This window comes from Tachypleus tridentatus, chromosome 9 (assembly GCF_004210375.1).
Source record: "Tachypleus tridentatus isolate NWPU-2018 chromosome 9, ASM421037v1, whole genome shotgun sequence".
Classification (NCBI taxonomy): Eukaryota; Metazoa; Arthropoda; class Merostomata; order Xiphosura; family Limulidae; genus Tachypleus; species Tachypleus tridentatus.
The window spans coordinates 28,205,916-28,223,454 of record NC_134833.1 but is presented as its reverse complement, the minus strand read 5'-3'; the positions used below and the strand labels follow the sequence as shown (position 1 = coordinate 28,223,454).

General features: G+C 33.5%; 1 protein-coding gene across 1 annotated transcript in view; it reads right to left on the bottom strand.

Annotated features, from left to right (window-relative positions):
- Window positions 1–17,539, bottom strand: part of LOC143227051 (epithelial sodium channel subunit gamma-like) — a 40,237-nt gene that overhangs the window by 6,227 nt on the left and 16,471 nt on the right. Inside the window, exons 5-8 of the mRNA XM_076458597.1 lie at window positions 15,962–16,125; window positions 7,214–7,297; window positions 2,577–2,691; window positions 995–1,067 (exon numbers count right to left, since the gene is read on the bottom strand). Of these exons, the coding sequence (XP_076314712.1) occupies window positions 995–1,067; window positions 2,577–2,691; window positions 7,214–7,297; window positions 15,962–16,125 (436 nt within the window). The remainder of the gene's footprint in view (window positions 1–994; window positions 1,068–2,576; window positions 2,692–7,213; window positions 7,298–15,961; window positions 16,126–17,539) is intronic.

The following is a 17,539-nucleotide window of genomic DNA, read 5'->3' as shown; positions in this document are numbered from 1 at the left end:
TTCCATAATTTTAACAGGAGAAGCATAATGTTGATAAGTTTAAAACTTAATTAGATTTTTTAAATTCTTTGCTTATTTCAGAATATTCGCGAAAAGCTAAACAAACGTCTATCTGCGAAAAAACTGTTCTTAACCCTTAAACAGTGGCCCTCATCAATTGATGCCGCTGCCTACAACTTTCCTGCTGTTTAAGGGTTAATTCTAACCCGTAAGACTAGATGGAAGGCAGCTTTTCAACTTTGGACGTCATTGAATAAGTAACTTCTTTATCTCTCTCTCTGAAAACATAAATTGCAGAAGTTTTAGTTGTGTCACTGAAGTTTAATTTTAGGGGAAGAGATTGAAGAGGTTTACGACTATAAGCTTGACTGGTCTTAAGCGTTGAACCTTCATATATACAAAGTAGTCTGGTAGAGATATGCACTTAAACATTTCAAGTCTATTTATGCACCAAAAGTATTCCATTTAAGATGATAATTATCATGAAATAAACAACATTGGTTTTCAACTTTCGGTGCATATAATTAACTGTTTAAAAGGAAAAGAAAGTAGAATACAAGCAAAACAACAAAAATATAAAACGTACCACCGCAAAGTTGTTGTCATGTGACGACCAGTTTCATTATTCGTTGGTAAAAGAGTAAGTAGCCTAAAAGTTGACTTAGATGGCGATGCCAAGCTGCCTTCCCTCTAATCTTTCACTGCTAAATTAGGGACGGCTAGAGCAGATAGCCCTCGAGTAGCTTTGCGCGAAATTCTAAACAGACAGAGAGTTTTTTCTTCTTGGCCTGAAGGAATTTTTGACATCGCGCAATAACTAAAACCTTCTTCACATTTTAGGAAACGTTAGAATTATTTATGTTTTAGTTAAACTTTGAATGGTGATCTGGAAATACATTTTAGTATTACATTTTCTTATATATAATAATTTATAAATATGACACACAAGGCAACAAAAGTTTGCAGTATTTAATAAATAAGAAAGCTTTCCTACAAACACGCCAGTGGACAGTCGCAGGTAACCTGACCAGAAGATAGTTTTTGTCTGGTATCGTCCAAACACGAAACTGTAAAACAGAGAATAACTTAGTCCTTTGTGAATAATGAAATGTAATTTAAATTTTGTTCGGCACAAAATCTAACAATTCAACCACAAAAATAAGTTTTAAATGATGTGAAATTAATTTTAATAAACGAGAAAAATATTTATTTTACAAAATAGTTTAGTTTCAACCAAGTGTACTCAAGCCGTAATCTATATTTGGCACAAATGTAACGAATACACTTTCAAATGTGTGAAATATCCATTCAGTACTGCTCTTTTTTGTGTTATAAAAAGTAATTTGAGAAACATGTTATATATTTTGTTTGATGTTAAAGCACAAAGCTATACGATGTGCTATCTGTGTTCTGCTTACTACGGCGAATGAAACCCTGTTGCTAGCAATGGAAGTCCTCATACATACCGCTGTGCCACTAGGGGATTGAAAAAAAAAAGAAAGAAAAGTACAGTTTAAGCTGTTATCGGACCAAGCAAAAATATTGAAATATCAAAGCCAAATATCATTTGAAAGACATACTGTATCTTACAGAATTTTCCGGTACCATGAGAGACCTAAATGTACTTTTTTTAGTTTAAGTGACATATATGTATACAACTGAGTATATACGGCTTCCCCTACCGAGATCCACTGAATATGATATTTTGTAATTTTAAGTCTTATGGCTCGAATCAGTTAAGGGATAAACATAGTAAAATTTTAATAATGCAAATTAAGGTGATTATATATTAAAACATCTACAGAAAACTTACACTCATATTAATTTAATTATATAGATATATGTAATTATAAACTAAAAACAGCCTAAAATAAAACACTTTCAACGAGCACGTCTCACTAATTGGTCGTGTTACAAACGTTATAATCCGAGACGCACTAAAGCAGCCAGCTGAAAGTGGTCACCAAATGTATTCACTCACTTAAGCTAATATAGAACCGGACTCGGTCGTGCCCTCTAGTTTTCGTGGTGATTACTACTAATATTAATATTGTTATTTATTTAATACCGAGAATACCTTGGAGTTTAAACTCAAAAGTGTCCGGAAATAAAGTAAACAATGAAATTACTTTAATGTTCCTGTTTTTGAATAAGCTAATAAAATGCAATTTACCCAATAAAACCACGTTAGTGTCATATACTTTCTTGCCAACGTAAGTAATAAAAACAAACAAACAAACTTGAGTTTATGAAATGAACTTGTCACAATCTGGCGTCTACAGTGGCTTAGCGGCCAGTTTGTAGGCTTATAACACTAAAAATCGGCTTTCGATACACGTGGTGAGCACAACACAGAGAGTTAATTATGTAGTTTTGTGAGTAACTACAAACAACCTTTAGCTAACGGTCTTAGACGGTTGAATATATATATATGTATGTTTACATTTTTGAAGACAAATAATCAATAATTTAACTGTTAACGTTGGAGGCCAAGATGCAGTAAACTGTACACAAATTACATGTAGCGCCATAAGAGAAAATTTCAACAACATGAGTTCTTCCTAACACGATCTTACTGTATGAAGTGACGTTCAGCAAACAGGGTGGAATTTCGTCAGGCAGAGCGACTGTCGGGTCACCACATCCACAGTTCGCCATGTTTAACTGTTGCATGCAGTCTTGGAGACACAGCTGTGGAGAAACAGGAAACATTATTGTAGAACCGTTAATCTTGATCTAGTAGAGCTAATTCGGTAGTTCTTGATTAGAAAACTGTTTTATTTTATGTTTTTCAAACATTCCCAGCAAATAAATGTATTTTATTTCATCTTAAAAATAAGAACGTGTATGGATTAATTAGTTAAATATAACAAGTGCTAAGCTTTTCTTGGATTTTGAAAACTGTTAAAATCTTGAAGATTTGTAGACCACAATTAAAAATGTCTCTAGAAACTGCAAAATGAAACACAGTCTTACAGTACCACATTTTAATGTAATTAATTTGTTATTAGTGTAGAATTTATCCACTTAAATAAAGGTAGCCATGAATTTGAGTAAGTGTCCAAAACCTATGAGCAGTTTACATAAACAACATGATTCGATGGGTAATTATATTACAGTACGTTGTATAACAAATACCAGATACTGCGATATTGAGCATTTTTATCTAGAAATGTAGACGGACATTGCAGTTCGTCAAACATAACACAGGCCTGTTTCTTGATTTAACCAAAATTTGTTTTTTCTATGAGACTGATCAACGTGCACATAACATTTGTTATCATTCTCTTAATTTCTTCACGAGTTTTATTTGTGTGTCACAGAAACAAATAAATATACAGTCAGTGTTTTTAATAACACAATAACGAAAAAAATCAGTCTCAGGGATTTTAATGGTAATTATCAAGCGAAACTTTAATCATCTATAGCATTGTTGACGTCTTTAGTGAAACTTTAATCATCTAAACCATTGTTAACGTCTTTAATGAAACTTTAATCATCTACAATATTGTTGACGTCTTTAGTGAAACTTTAATAATCTAAAGCATTGTTAACGTCTTTAGTGAAACTAATCATCTACAGTATTGTTGACGTCTTTAGTGAAACTTTAATCATCTACAGTATTGTTGACGCATTTAGTGAAACTTTAATCATCTACAGTATTGTTGACGTCTTTAGTGAAACTTTAATAATCTAAAGCATTGATGACGTTTTTAGTAAGACTTTAAGCATCTAAAACAGGGGTAGGTAACTTATTTTTCACAGTGGCCACAACTGTGGCTAATGAAAACAACGTTGGTCACATTATTAAAAAAAAAAAAATGTCAGTTTAATCAAAATAATAGTATTTCAACTAACCTTCAATGCGAGAATTGAGGGGTTTTCATCAACAAGTTTCGTAAAATTTGGCTTAATACCTAAGTTCAATGAGCATCTTAGCTTTGCCTCTAAATTTATGTTAGTAAGCCGAGATCTGTATCTAGACTTGAAAAATCTAGCGTATAAAATGTTGTCTCACAAACCCATGTGGATCCAAACATTGAAAATAATTTTGAAATTACTATCTTTAAATCTGAAAGACTCTCATTTATCAGAATAGTGAGCCACATCGCTCTGATAGAATATTTTTGTTTACCTTTTATGTGTTCTACACTTTGCAGGATAAGAATCTCATCTTCAAATCCACACTTATCCAAAGACAAAAAATATATAATTTCCTTACTGAAATTTTCTACCATTTCCTAAATCAAATTGAAATAGATCATACAAAAATTCAAATATCAATTTCAAATTTTTAAATTCGGAGAAAGGTGATTCAAATTTCGGAGATAGATTTTTGATCCAGTTTACACAGTGATAATCTTTAGCATCAGAGAAATTATAGTCCTTATTATTTTTTCGAAAACTGTTTAACTTTGCAAAATGTTTGAAATCATTCTTTTGTAATTGTTCCGCAAGTATGTTTAGCTTTAATTGAAATTAATGATTAGACTGTGATTACTCGCTTATTATTTTATCTCTTCCCTGAAGCTTCGTATTCAAATTATTCAAGTGAGCCATCATGTCGCACAGAAAGTGCAAATAACATTGCCATGACAAAGTTTTAATTTCAGGAATATTTTCAATCTTACCTTTTTCAACAAGATAATCTTTTATTTGAGGAAATAAGGAAGTGAATCGTTCCAAGACTTTTCCTCTACTTAACCATCTTACATTCGCAAAATCAGTAAAATCATCAAAAGTACAGTCACTGCTTTTCTTCAGAGACTCAACAAACTGTCGATGGATGAGAGAGCTTCCACTTCTAATATAATTCATAATTTCTACAGCAAGGTCCTTCAAATTTTTCAGTTCGTCACTTTTAGAAATCTGAGCACATAAATTTTCCTGATCCAAAATGGAAAGATGGCAACGTGGACTTCACATTATTTTCAATTAAATGCTGCTTTAAAAGTGAAACGAATCCTAATTTTATCCCAGTCATGGCGGGAACACCATCTGTTGTGACAGAAACCGGTTTCTTAAAATCCAGATTGAATTTTTTTGACATTTAAAAAAAAATTTCAAAGATGTTTTTTCCACATGTTCGATTTCGTAATCCACAAAGGCCAAAAATTTCTTCCCTTACTTGAAGATCTAAAGTTAGTTATCGAACACAAAATATTCACTGTGTGGTGTCACTAACATCTGTTGACTCATCTAATGATAAAGTAAAATACAAACAGTTGTTCAAGCAACTGATTTTCTATGTCTTTCGCTAACTCTGGTGTTCTGCGGACAATTGTTCTTCGACTTAATAGCAAATTATTTATGTTTTGAAGAATATCATCTTTTATTTTTGAATCATAATTCTCCAACAGAGTTTCAACTCCCAACTTTCATTAAATTCTCGTTTTTCCAGTCGTGCGCCATTGTCTTGTCAGCAGTAATGCCAAAATAAATTAAATTGTCTTTATTTTCTGAGTGTTCACCATCAACTGGATTATTTTGTTTTCGAATAATCACTTATTCATATTACGGGATTAAAAACAAAATATATTTAAACACTTGAAAGCTGCACAATAAAAATATGTTTGTAAGCGCAAGCAAAACAACGCACACTCGATAACAAACATCTAAACCAGACTGACGTTACAAAGTGGGTGGAATCCATTGCAATGATGAAGCGTACGACATTAGTGATAGCGCAAGGCAGTGCAGTTGCTGATTACCAAATTTGCGATAAAGAATAAACGATGGAAAAAGTTGATTCCTAAACTCGATCTGGCCACAGTTGTGCTATCTACTGGTCACATGTGGGCAGTGGCCATAGAGTTACCCACCCCTGATCTAGAGCATTGTTGGCATCTTTAGTAAAACTGTAACTATCTAAAGCATTGTTAACGCCTTTAGTGAAACTTTAATAATCTAAAGCATTGTTAACATTTTTAGTGAAACTTTAATAATCTAAAGCATTGTTGACGTCTTTATTGGTTCGCTAATCACCTAAAGTATTGTTGACGTCATTATTGACTCGCAAATAACCGGGTGCACTATAAACGTCTTAAGCAACATATTAATTAATAGAAACATTTTAAGATCTATAATGAAATACAAATTAATAAATGTATTGCTAGCAATATTAATGACTCACAAATCAGTTATATGATGAAAGTCTTGACTGAAATATTTATTAATATATAACGTTGTTTACTGTTTTAATCAGACAGCGTGTGTTGCTTATTTCAGTACATTGAAAGTATAGTTAATTTGGATTAACTAATAAGAGCTACGTGTCTCCTCAGTTTAGCAGTTCTTAGGGTCACAGCTGACCAGCATGCCAAGGTGGTTAGGGCGCTTGACTCGCAATCTGTGGGTCGTGGGTTCGAATCTTCGTCCCGCCAAACATTCTCGTATTTTCAACTGTTGAAGCGTTATAATGTGACGCTTGGTCCCACTATTCGTTGGTAAAAGAATTTGTGGTGGATGGTGATGACTAGCTTTATTCCCTCTGGTCTATTACTGTTAAATTAGTAACGACTAGTGCAGACAGCCATCGTGTAGCTTTGTACAAAATTCAAAACAAACAAACAATTAAGGACACAAAACTGTTACTTTATCATTTCACAATTTATTGGAGTTTCAAAAAAACAGTGAGGGCATTGAAATTATTTTAAGATGATATAAAGCATGTGATAGGAAGAAATGCAAAAACTTTGATGTTTAAATAAATCGAGTTATTTCATATAAATGCTAACTTGTAATAATGTTTTCTAAAAATGCTTCAGATTTGTAGCACTTGAACTGTTTTCAGTGGAGTACAATTTACATTTGAACCACAAACTATACGTTCCACGGCCCAACACAGTGATCTACCTGATCTATGCTGTAACCATCAAGGGTATTGAAACTCGGTTTCTGGCGTTCTAAGTATGCAAACTGTGCCACTAGGGTAGGTTTGTCTTACCAGGTACAAAATTTTACGGAAGTATATATTTTCTTTTTGTATACAACAAATCAAAATGAGGTTTACAAACGTTTCGTTATATGTTAAAATAAATTACATTAACTTTCCTTTTCCAATTATGAAAAATAATTACTTACGTAGCGAAACTATTGGCTTCATTACATTTTAGAAAAAATAACAAGTTTTAAAAGCGTTCTTTAACCAAGGTTATCATTCAATTACTAAAAATATTATGTTGAAACACTTACAAACGTTTCAAATACTGACCTCTCTGTTGTAAGTTCTTCTGTTTGAATTTATATTCTCTCCACACCGGTCAGAGTAAGGCTCTGGCAAGCGTCTAGTAGCCACCTGTAAAAAATAAACTCACCAATAATAAAAACCTAACGTTAAACAGTATTGTCAAATCTGTATCTGGAATCATAGTGCTAACGATACACATTCTTAACATCTTTGTATCTGATATCATAGTCCTAACGATAGACATTCTCGTCATCTTTGTATCTGGTATCATAGTCCCAACGATAAACGTTCTTATCATTTCCGTATCTGGTATTATAGTCCTAACGATAGACATTCTTATCATCCTTGTATGTGGTATCATAGTCCTAACGATAGACACTCTTATCATCTTTGTATCTGGTATAATAGTCCTAACGATAGACATTCTTATCATTTCCGTATCTGGTATCATTGTCCTAACGACACACATTCTTATCATTTCCGTATCTGGTGTCATTGTCCTAACGACACACATTCTTATCATTTCCGTATCTGGTATAATAGTCCTAACGATAGACATTCTTATCATTTCCGTATCTGGTATCATTGTCCTAACGACACACATTCTTATCATTTCCGTATCTGGTAACATTGTCCTAACGACACACATTCTTATCATTTCCGTATCTGGTATCATAGTCCTAACGATAGACATTCTTATCATTTCCGTATCTGGTATTATAGTCCTAACGATAGACATTCTTATCATTTCCGTATCTGGTAACATAGTCCTAACGTTAGGCATTCTTATCATTTCCGTATCTGGTATTATAGTCCTAACGATACACATTCTTATCATCTTTGTATCTGATATCATAGTCCTAACGATAGACATTCTCGTCATCTTTGTATCTGGTATCAGTCCCAACGATAAACGTTCTTATCATTTCCGTATCTGGTATTATAGTCCTAACGATACACATTCTTATCATTTCCGTATCTGGTATCATAGTCCTAACGATGCACATTTTTATCATCTTTGTATCTGATATCATAGTCCCAACGATAAACATTCTTATCATTTCCGTATCTGGTATCATAGTCCTAACGATGCACATTTTTATCATCTTTGTATCTGATATCATAGTCCCAACGATAAACATTCTTATCATTTCCGTATCTGGTATTATAGTCCTAACGATAGTCATTCTTATCATTTCCGTATCTGGTATGATAATCCTAAAGATAGACATTCTTATCATTTCCGTATCTGGTATTATAGTCCTAACGTTAGACATTCTTATCATTTCTGTATCTGGTATCATTGTCCCAACGATACACATTCTTATCATTTCCGTATCTGGTATTATAGTCCTAACGTTAGACATTCTTATCATTTCTGTATCTGGTATCATTGTCCCAACGATACACATTCTTATCATTTCCGTAGCTGGTATCATAATCCTAACGATAAACATTCTTATCATCTTTGTATCTGGTATCATAGTCCCAACGATAAACATTCTTATCATTTCCGTATCTGGTATCATAGACAAAGCGATGGACATTCTTATCATTTCCGTATCTGGTATTATAGTCCTAACGATAGACATTCTTATCATTTCCGTATCTGGTATCATAGTCCTAACGATACACATTCTTATCATCTTTGTATCTGGTATCATAGTCAAAGCGATAGACATTCTTATCATTTCCGTATCTGGTATTATAGTCCTAACGATAGACATTCTTATCATTTCCGTATCTGGTATCATAGTCCTAACGATACACATTCTTATCATCTTTGTATCTGGTATCATAGTCCCAACGATAAACATTCTTATCATTTCCGTATCTGGTATCATAGTCAAAGCGATAGACATTCTTATCATTTCCGTATCTGGTATTATAGTCCTAACGATAGACATTCTTATCATTTCCGTATCTGGTATCATAGTCCTAACGATAGACATTCTTATCATTTCCGTATCTGGTATCATAGTCCTAACGATAGACATTCTTATCATTTCCGTATCTGGTATTATAGTCCTAACGATACACATTCTTATCATCTTTGTGTCTGGAATCATAGTCCTAACGATGCACATTTTTACCATCTTTGTATCTGGTATCATAGTCCTAACGATACACATTCTCGTCATCTTTTTATCTGGTATCAGTCCCAACGATAAACATTCTTATCATTTCCGTATCCCGTATCAGTCCCAACGATAAACATTCTTATCATTTCCGTATCTGGTATTATAGTCCTAACGATAGACATTCTTATCATCCTTGTATGTGGTATCATAGTCCTAACGATAGACACTCTTATCATCTTTGTATCTGGTATAATAGTCCTAACGATAGACATTCTTATCATTTCCGTATCTGGTATCATTGTCCTAACGACACACATTCTTATCATTTCCGTATCTGGTATCATAGTCCTAACGATAGACATTCTTATCATTTCCGTATCTGGTATCATAGTCCTAACGATAGACATTCTTCTCATTTCCGTATCTGGTATCATAGTCCTAACGATAGACATTCTTATCACTTCCGTATCTGGTATCATAGTCCTTACGATAGACATTCTGATCACCTCCGTATCTAGTATCATAGCCCTGACGATAAACACTCTTAGCATCTCTGTTTCGTGTATCATAGATGTGTTTAGTCTTCGCCTCCTGGTTAGTGTAACTCAGCTAGGTATCATAACACCCAAGATTTCAGCTACGATATACTGATGAATACGCTCTGTACTGTTTGCTGTGGGGGAGTTATAATTATGAGAGTCAATCCAGACATTCGGTTAACAGTAGTCCCATAGATGAAGAGTACCATTAACTGCTTGCTTCCTCTGGTTAGAACTTTTAAATTATGGGTAGTTTTTCCCGAGCCTTGGTCACCTCTGGGTTAAAAATATCAAGTACTGACAAAACTTTGTATTCTGTATTTCTACTCAAGCTGGCTTTAAATCGAGCTTGACCACCAGATATACCAATCAGGAAATAAGTATATAGAATATAAATACACAAAACCTGTGGAGGTACGGTAAGTCTCAGTGTCAGATGATACAATCAGCTCACGAGAGTGAATCGTTAGTTGACATTGGAACAGCCCTAACCAAACTCGAGCTGTCAGTGTTTGTAACACTTCCAGCACAGCCACTAGTCAGGCCACTGATTTTTCTTACTTTGCTCTGACTAAAGAAGATGAGTTGAAGAAACTAGTTATAATAAACGTTATGCTATTACTGCATCATAACTGAATGCGTTTTAAACATATGTTTAGCTGCACATTTTTGGGTGAAAAGTTTTCCGTCTTTGTTCTGTAATGGTAACTATAATTTATTTTTGAAGGAAAGAAACATACAACAGTCATCACGAAGGAAAACTACTACGAAGTTAAAAAAACCAAATAAGAGTCTTTTATATAAATAAATAAATAAGATAAAATACGTGAAATACCGAAAACAGAGGGGAGGTTAATGTTTCTAAATAAAAAGAGTGCATAAACTTATCACGTAAACATGAATGTATGTAAGTTTATACGAATCGCGTTTGTATTTTATACTAGTAATTAGTGGAAGCGAAAGACGTTGGCTGAGAAAAATGAATAAAATAATAAATGTAAGGTAAAGTATTGTGTTTCTAAACTGTAAAATGGTGATAGAAGTAAACGTGTATATCATTAAAAGTAGCTAAAAGTAAGAGTGCGCTACTCTTTTTTATTACGAAGCTCTTGAAACCACCGTAAATAGTTTGTTCTTATAATTCCAGTAATTTGTTCAAAGTAAAAATCAGATACGATCGAGTTAGACACAGATTAACCATTTAATGCTATTTATTTTATTTACCACTTTTATATAGTTCACTTTTGCAAACAAAGAGGCCGTTATATGCCAAAGTAACAGTTTACGTCACATGTAGTTTTGTTCCACTGTGTACTTGGCTTGCGTTCCCTGGTTTTGGAATGGGTATTATGTCATTTCTGTGATTATTTTGTTATAATGCTGTTATTTTTTGTAATAATTTGGTGATACTCTGCTAGGCTTAGCGTAGGATAGGTTTGTGTGTATTAGTTGTCTATGCTAGTCTGTTCTGTTAACTTGGGTTTGTTAAATTTGAGGTAGATTATTTGCCACTACATGGCATACGAGCTTCTGTTTGGTTTAAGTAGGTTATCGCACACTACACCTACTTACAGTTACGACAGAAAGTATTCGTACCGCTGCGTCGTGAATAGTTTTTTCCTCATAACTTAAAAAGTATCACGATTAGGGTAATGAAAGTATAGTATATTATACATATTATACTAACACACGTATACATAAATTTTTATGTAAATTGAACGACAAATAAACTGTTATAAACAAATAACCAAACATAGGAGGAGCAGAAAGTTTTCGTGCATCTACTTTAATGGTCAGTTGTGTAGCATTTCAAATAAATTACTTGGCACAATCTCTCCTCATAGTCCTCCATGATCGTGTGACAGTACTTGACTGGTATTTTCTTCCATTCTTCTTTACAGAAGGCCTCCAACTCTTGCAAGTTTTTCGGATGACGCTGCTGAACCCTGGCCTTCAACTCATGCCAAACGTTTTCAATTGGGTTGAGATCGGGTGACTGCGATGGCCACTCCAGAACGCTTATATGGTTCCTCTGCAACCAGGATTGCACATATTTCGATGTGTGCTTAGGGTCATTGTCGTGCTGGAAGATCCAACGACGCCCAAGCCGCAAATTCCGAGCATCATTCTTGGCATAAGTGCCTAATATATCAACGTACTCTTCTTTTTTCATGATTCTGTTGACGCGGTAAAGGCTGCCTACACCAGAAGAGATGAAGGAACTCCATAACATGATCGAGCCACCTCTGTGTTTAACTGCAGGGACGATGTTCTTTGGAAAATTTCGTTCCCCCTTCTTACGGAAAATATTGCGAACACCACTGTGGCCGAAAAGCTCGATTTTAGTCTTGTCCGACCAAAGAATACTCTTCCAATAGGTAAAGGGTTTATCTACATGCTTCCCTTGAATACTTCAATCGTGCTTCTAAATGAAGAGGCTTTAAATATGGAGTGTTCTACGAGGACGGCATGTTTTGAACCCAGAAAAGCGTAGCATGTTCATAATTGTAGAGATGCTTACTTCAACCCCAGTTTCCCTTATCAGTTTCTGTATGCCATTACTTGTTAAACAAGGGTTCCTACTAACTTCTCTGAGAACCTTCCTCTTGGTTCTCTCTGGAATTTTGGTGGGGCGTTCGGAACGAGGGAGGTTAGCAGTTGATCCTGTAAGCTTAAACTTGGCAATTATGATTTTAACAGTAGATTTCGGCACATTAAATTGTGTAGCAGTACCGGAAAGAGACACACAAGACTTGTCTTTTTACAATACTTCGGTTTTTTAAATCACTGGACAGTTGTTTCCTGTTCGCCATGATGACCAAGCACATAATGACGGAGACGGCGCTAAATTGCCGGAAGTACATTTTCTGCTGGCTAAATTCCAATAATTATGAACCAACTGTCTAGTTCTGGAATGGTATAATGTAGTTTATTCGCCAAACTAAACAACATTTTTACGGGAATATCAGTTTTTTCACACGTTCTGAACTCTACGAACACTTTCTGCTCCTCCTATTTTTGATTATTTGTTTATAAACAGTTTATTTGCCGTTTAATTTACATAAAATTTATTTATATGTGTGTTAGTATAATATTTATAATACATAATACTTCTGTTAGCATACTCATGATACTTTTTAAGTTATGAGCAAAAAATCACTCGGGACGCAGGGGTACGAACACTTTATGTCGTAACTGTGCATGTTCAGCTAGGTCTGTTCGTGGTATTGACTTCAGCGCTAGTTAGTTTTATTTAATATCTACAAAATATTGTACTTGTGTTAGTTCTTTGAAAGAAAGGCTTAAGTGCTGATTTTTTCTTGATGTGATTTAAATAGTTTTAAAGTAAGTGCATTTCAGTGATGGTTTATGCCCTTTAACTATAAGAATGCTGTTATTGTTTCGTTTTATGACAAATGACATCGTAAACTATTTGGAACGTGAAAAACTTACTCAACAACAACCTGTTGATGTCTTGATTATTTATATATCCATTTTTATTTAACTTTATTGTGATTTTGATCATTTTTTTATTATCAAGTTAGCCCCTGTATAAGTGTTTCTAGTGTTTAGTACATCTGGTGCGTTAAGAAACCATATCAAAATATTCATTCTATTCACTTTGATTACTAACAATGTTCTGTTTTTTCCCCACTATTTTACAGTTTGGTATGACCTTTGGTCCTTGCTCAAGGTTTGTTATACCTGTAGGGATTGAATATGGTCAGTATAAATTGTTATAATACTGTATTACAACGTCATGTGCTATTAGGGAATTGTAATGTTCTCTATGTTTTATTCTCTAAAGATTGAAGCTTATATTTGAGATCACAGGCGTGCGTGTTAAACTTAAGTTCAGTTTTAATCTTCAAAGATAAGGCAGGGTGGTAGATCTTCATGTGATAAAGGTTAACGCGCTATTAACTCCGTAAGTTTAGATTCTTATAATTCAAACTTTAGTTATTCATAGATTAAACTTGTTTCTCTACATTAGTTCCAGTTTTAGTTATGAGAACAACTAAATCTGCAATCCATATATTAAAAGTGTTTGCAGGTCCTGCAGCTTTATTAGAAGGACATTTGAACAGAATTCCATGTTTCTTCAATGTCTTTCCGATGGTCAACATTGACATCTTTGGTACTTCATCTCTGTTTGATGGGAGATTAATGTGTTTCATTGTTTGTGTACCTTCTTTTTGGAGAGTTTGGATGTATTCAGGTTAAGTTTTTGACAACTAGTCTTTGAATATGAGAGAGGTAAGTTTATTTTCTGAAAGTGATGTTTTTGCCATCGTTAAATTTTAATTATTATTTATTTAGTTAACTTTATCGTACTTTCTTTTTCCATTCAGCCAAATTTATTTGTCAATTATCTATACATTAGCAACAATAAATATTTTGTTTTGTCTGCTTCACTCGTGTACTTTAGTTTTCTCTACCAGGTTACACACAACTTGACCATCAACATCTGTCTTATCGTTATTTATAGAAACCTGTGGTTTTTATGGGCATATAACCAACTAGTTACTAATAGCTTAAAGCAGACCACAGCATTAATACTGTACGCGAAAATATGAATCCTCTTATGCAAGCCAAAAATATAACAGAGATGTGTATCTTTGACTCTTAAAGCCAACTGAAAGCAAATTTTTATATAGCAATATATAGCAGTATTTTAATAGCAATATTGTGGTGAAATATTAAACACAAGTTCAAAATACTGGTCATAAAAGGAAGGAACTGGAAATTTTCAACCTGAACAGCATCTTTGCGGACGTGAGCAAAACGGCCACATCAGACACAACTCTAGGGTTCAGGTTTAGCCAATTACCAGTAGCCGTCTTCACGAAGGCTTTGTCTGACTTCTTGACGTGAATGACGAGATTGACCGTCAAGTTTATAATGTGGATTTTGCTAAGAGGGCATAACTCGTTCGAAGGTATCGGAGAGTGTCGATCGTTAGACCCTAGATCACTTTCGGTCCCAAATTAGAGTAAATATTTTAAGTTGACGTGCAAACGAATAAAAAAATATCAGAATTCCTATCACAGAAATTCGAACGATTTGGTTAAGGTGTAAAACCGAAACGTTCAGATTTGGTTTAAATGTAAGAAGTTATTTAAGATGAATTAATTCGTTTCAATATAAAGGAATTTTACGTTAATGTCAAGTGTGAAAAAGTTTCACGGATTTCCGTTTTTAAAAGTCGAGCCATGTACATACATGTTGTAAATTTATATATCTAGGAAATCAACACCCAACGAATTTACTAGACTGACTTTAATAGGAATATACCAATCAGGAAATAAGTATATAGAATATAAATACACAAAATAATAGTTGAAAAAATAAAACAGGTTAAACATAAGGCAAAAGCCTTACACTCATTGATTTAAATTTTACGAATGCAAGAATATAGATTTATAAATATATCGAAAAATTAAACATCAAAATGAAAATGATTTTTAGTAACAAGTTCAAACAAACAAAAATATTGTATATAGCTGTTGAGAGTGCACAAGAGATTAGTTTATAGTTATATTGTTGAAACTAATTGTGTTGAAAAATATTTTTGTAAAAACGGCTGGTTTGGGTTGACAAAATTTTTATGTAGAGGAGCGAACAATGTTCACAAAGATGTGAACCTGACGATGACCGAAGAAGGTCGAAACGTTGTTCGCTCCTCTACATAAACATTTCTCAACCCAAACCGGCCGTTTTTACACATATATTTTTCTCTACAAGTGGGTTTTCTTGTCATCACTGAAAATTAATTGTATTGTATATGTAAGTTAAAGGGTGTCATTGTAATTTTGGTGAGCTATCTATCCAAATCTCTTTCTCTTAACACGATTATTACTCCTCGTGAGTTTCAGGTATAGCCATAGGAAGGGGTTAGCCTATTTACTGAATTATAGTTTTTCTAAATGAAAGTGAAACATTCAATAACCTTAATAAATGAATTGAGTTGTGTTACTGTATAGTTACATGTACGGTTAAGTTCAACCACATGTGCAATTAAATTAATCCATGTGTACGGTTAAGTTGAATGCTGTCCACACTTAAATACTCAAGAGAAGTAGAATTTCTTCTGATTTCTAAATCATTAAACTTAAATAATCCTATTTTATGATGAAATCAAATTCATTTACTTGTTTCAAGGCAATAGATGTAATTGTTTCGGGTTCTATGTCCACACCGTCGTTTTCTACGTTGGGTACGATGTCAGAGGAATGAACCACGACTCTTACGCCTATCGAGGTGCTGTCTAAATAAACGTACTCGGATCTTTGGTAGTTAATACCTATTTGAAGCCCTGAAAAAAATACTTTGTGAAAATATTATTTTTGTTCAACAATAAATCAGTTATTTAGATTAAGAGTAAAAACACAAAAAGAAAACCCGAAGTTTCATGGCACATTGAAAGGTAGAACCTTGATTCTTGGTTACAGACGACTAGTTTCGGTAATACAGTTACCATCATAGATCTGTAACTAATAATAAAGGTTTTACCTTTCAACCTGCTGCGAACGCCTATTCCAAGCTTGCAAAGTATGCTTTATACGTATATACTTGTAATTATTTAAATTCCCTAAAGGACTAGATGAATTATATTATGTTAAAAATATAGTAGGCCTAATATTCACTTACAACACCAGATTTCTGTTAGCTTTGTTAGAACAACTAAATCAGTATTTGCAGAAAATGTGCGTCAACTATGTTCAACTCTAAAGACATACCTTCAGAACTCGGGTGATCTTAAACTAGGGTCCTCATTTGTTATAGTAACAGAACAATAACCAGTTTGATGTAACTTATTTCCAGTCTTACAGTGATGTTTCTCTACACCTGCCTATCAACCAAATCTCACCTTCTGTTAACTAAAGCGTTCTAAATTATTGCATCATAAACGACTGATATAAATAGAACTGATGTGTTATAAATAGAACTTACAGACTGATGTGTTATACCCCAGAAAACTTGATAAACTCTCCTGAAGAGTGACATACCAAGGCAGAGTTGAAAGGTTGTTGTATTTTTTTATAATTTGGCAAGTAGAGAATGACGCTATTTAAATAATTATTGGTTTTTTATTATGATGCTTTTCCTATACAACCAATTCTTAAGCTTCATTTTTTTCAAAGTTGATTTAAGCTGGAATATTCTTCGAAATGCTGGCATCTACAAAACTAGTGATTGATACAAAACGTGAATGATTCTGTTAGATATGTGAAATAAACCTACAGGACTTTTATAATTAAAAACATTTGTAGATATCGGCTTTTAATTTTATTAAATGGAAAATTTCGATAACGGAGTTGAACATAGTTGTTAGGTGCTAATCTTTAAGTTATCAACCTGTTTCTATACAGTCCAACATCGAATTGAATTATTTAATATTTGTGGGGCTTTGAGGCCGTTTTTACTTCACTATATAGTAACCGAAATTTCAACTTAACCTGATTGAAGTAAAAAAATAACTCAAAACCCCATAGTTATTAAATACACTCCGTCAGTATAAGAGGCTTCTGGTGAAAAAGAAAACAAATCTTTAACATACATATAAACAATGAGTAATTTTATGTTTATAAGAACTGATCCAAAACAGTTTAGCGAAATCATTCAGTTCCTATGTAAAATTTATAGGGTATCCCAGCAGTAATTAATGATACTAACTACAATAGAGATGTTTTTGTTTACATTTCTGTGTGAGGTTAATATGGGACCCT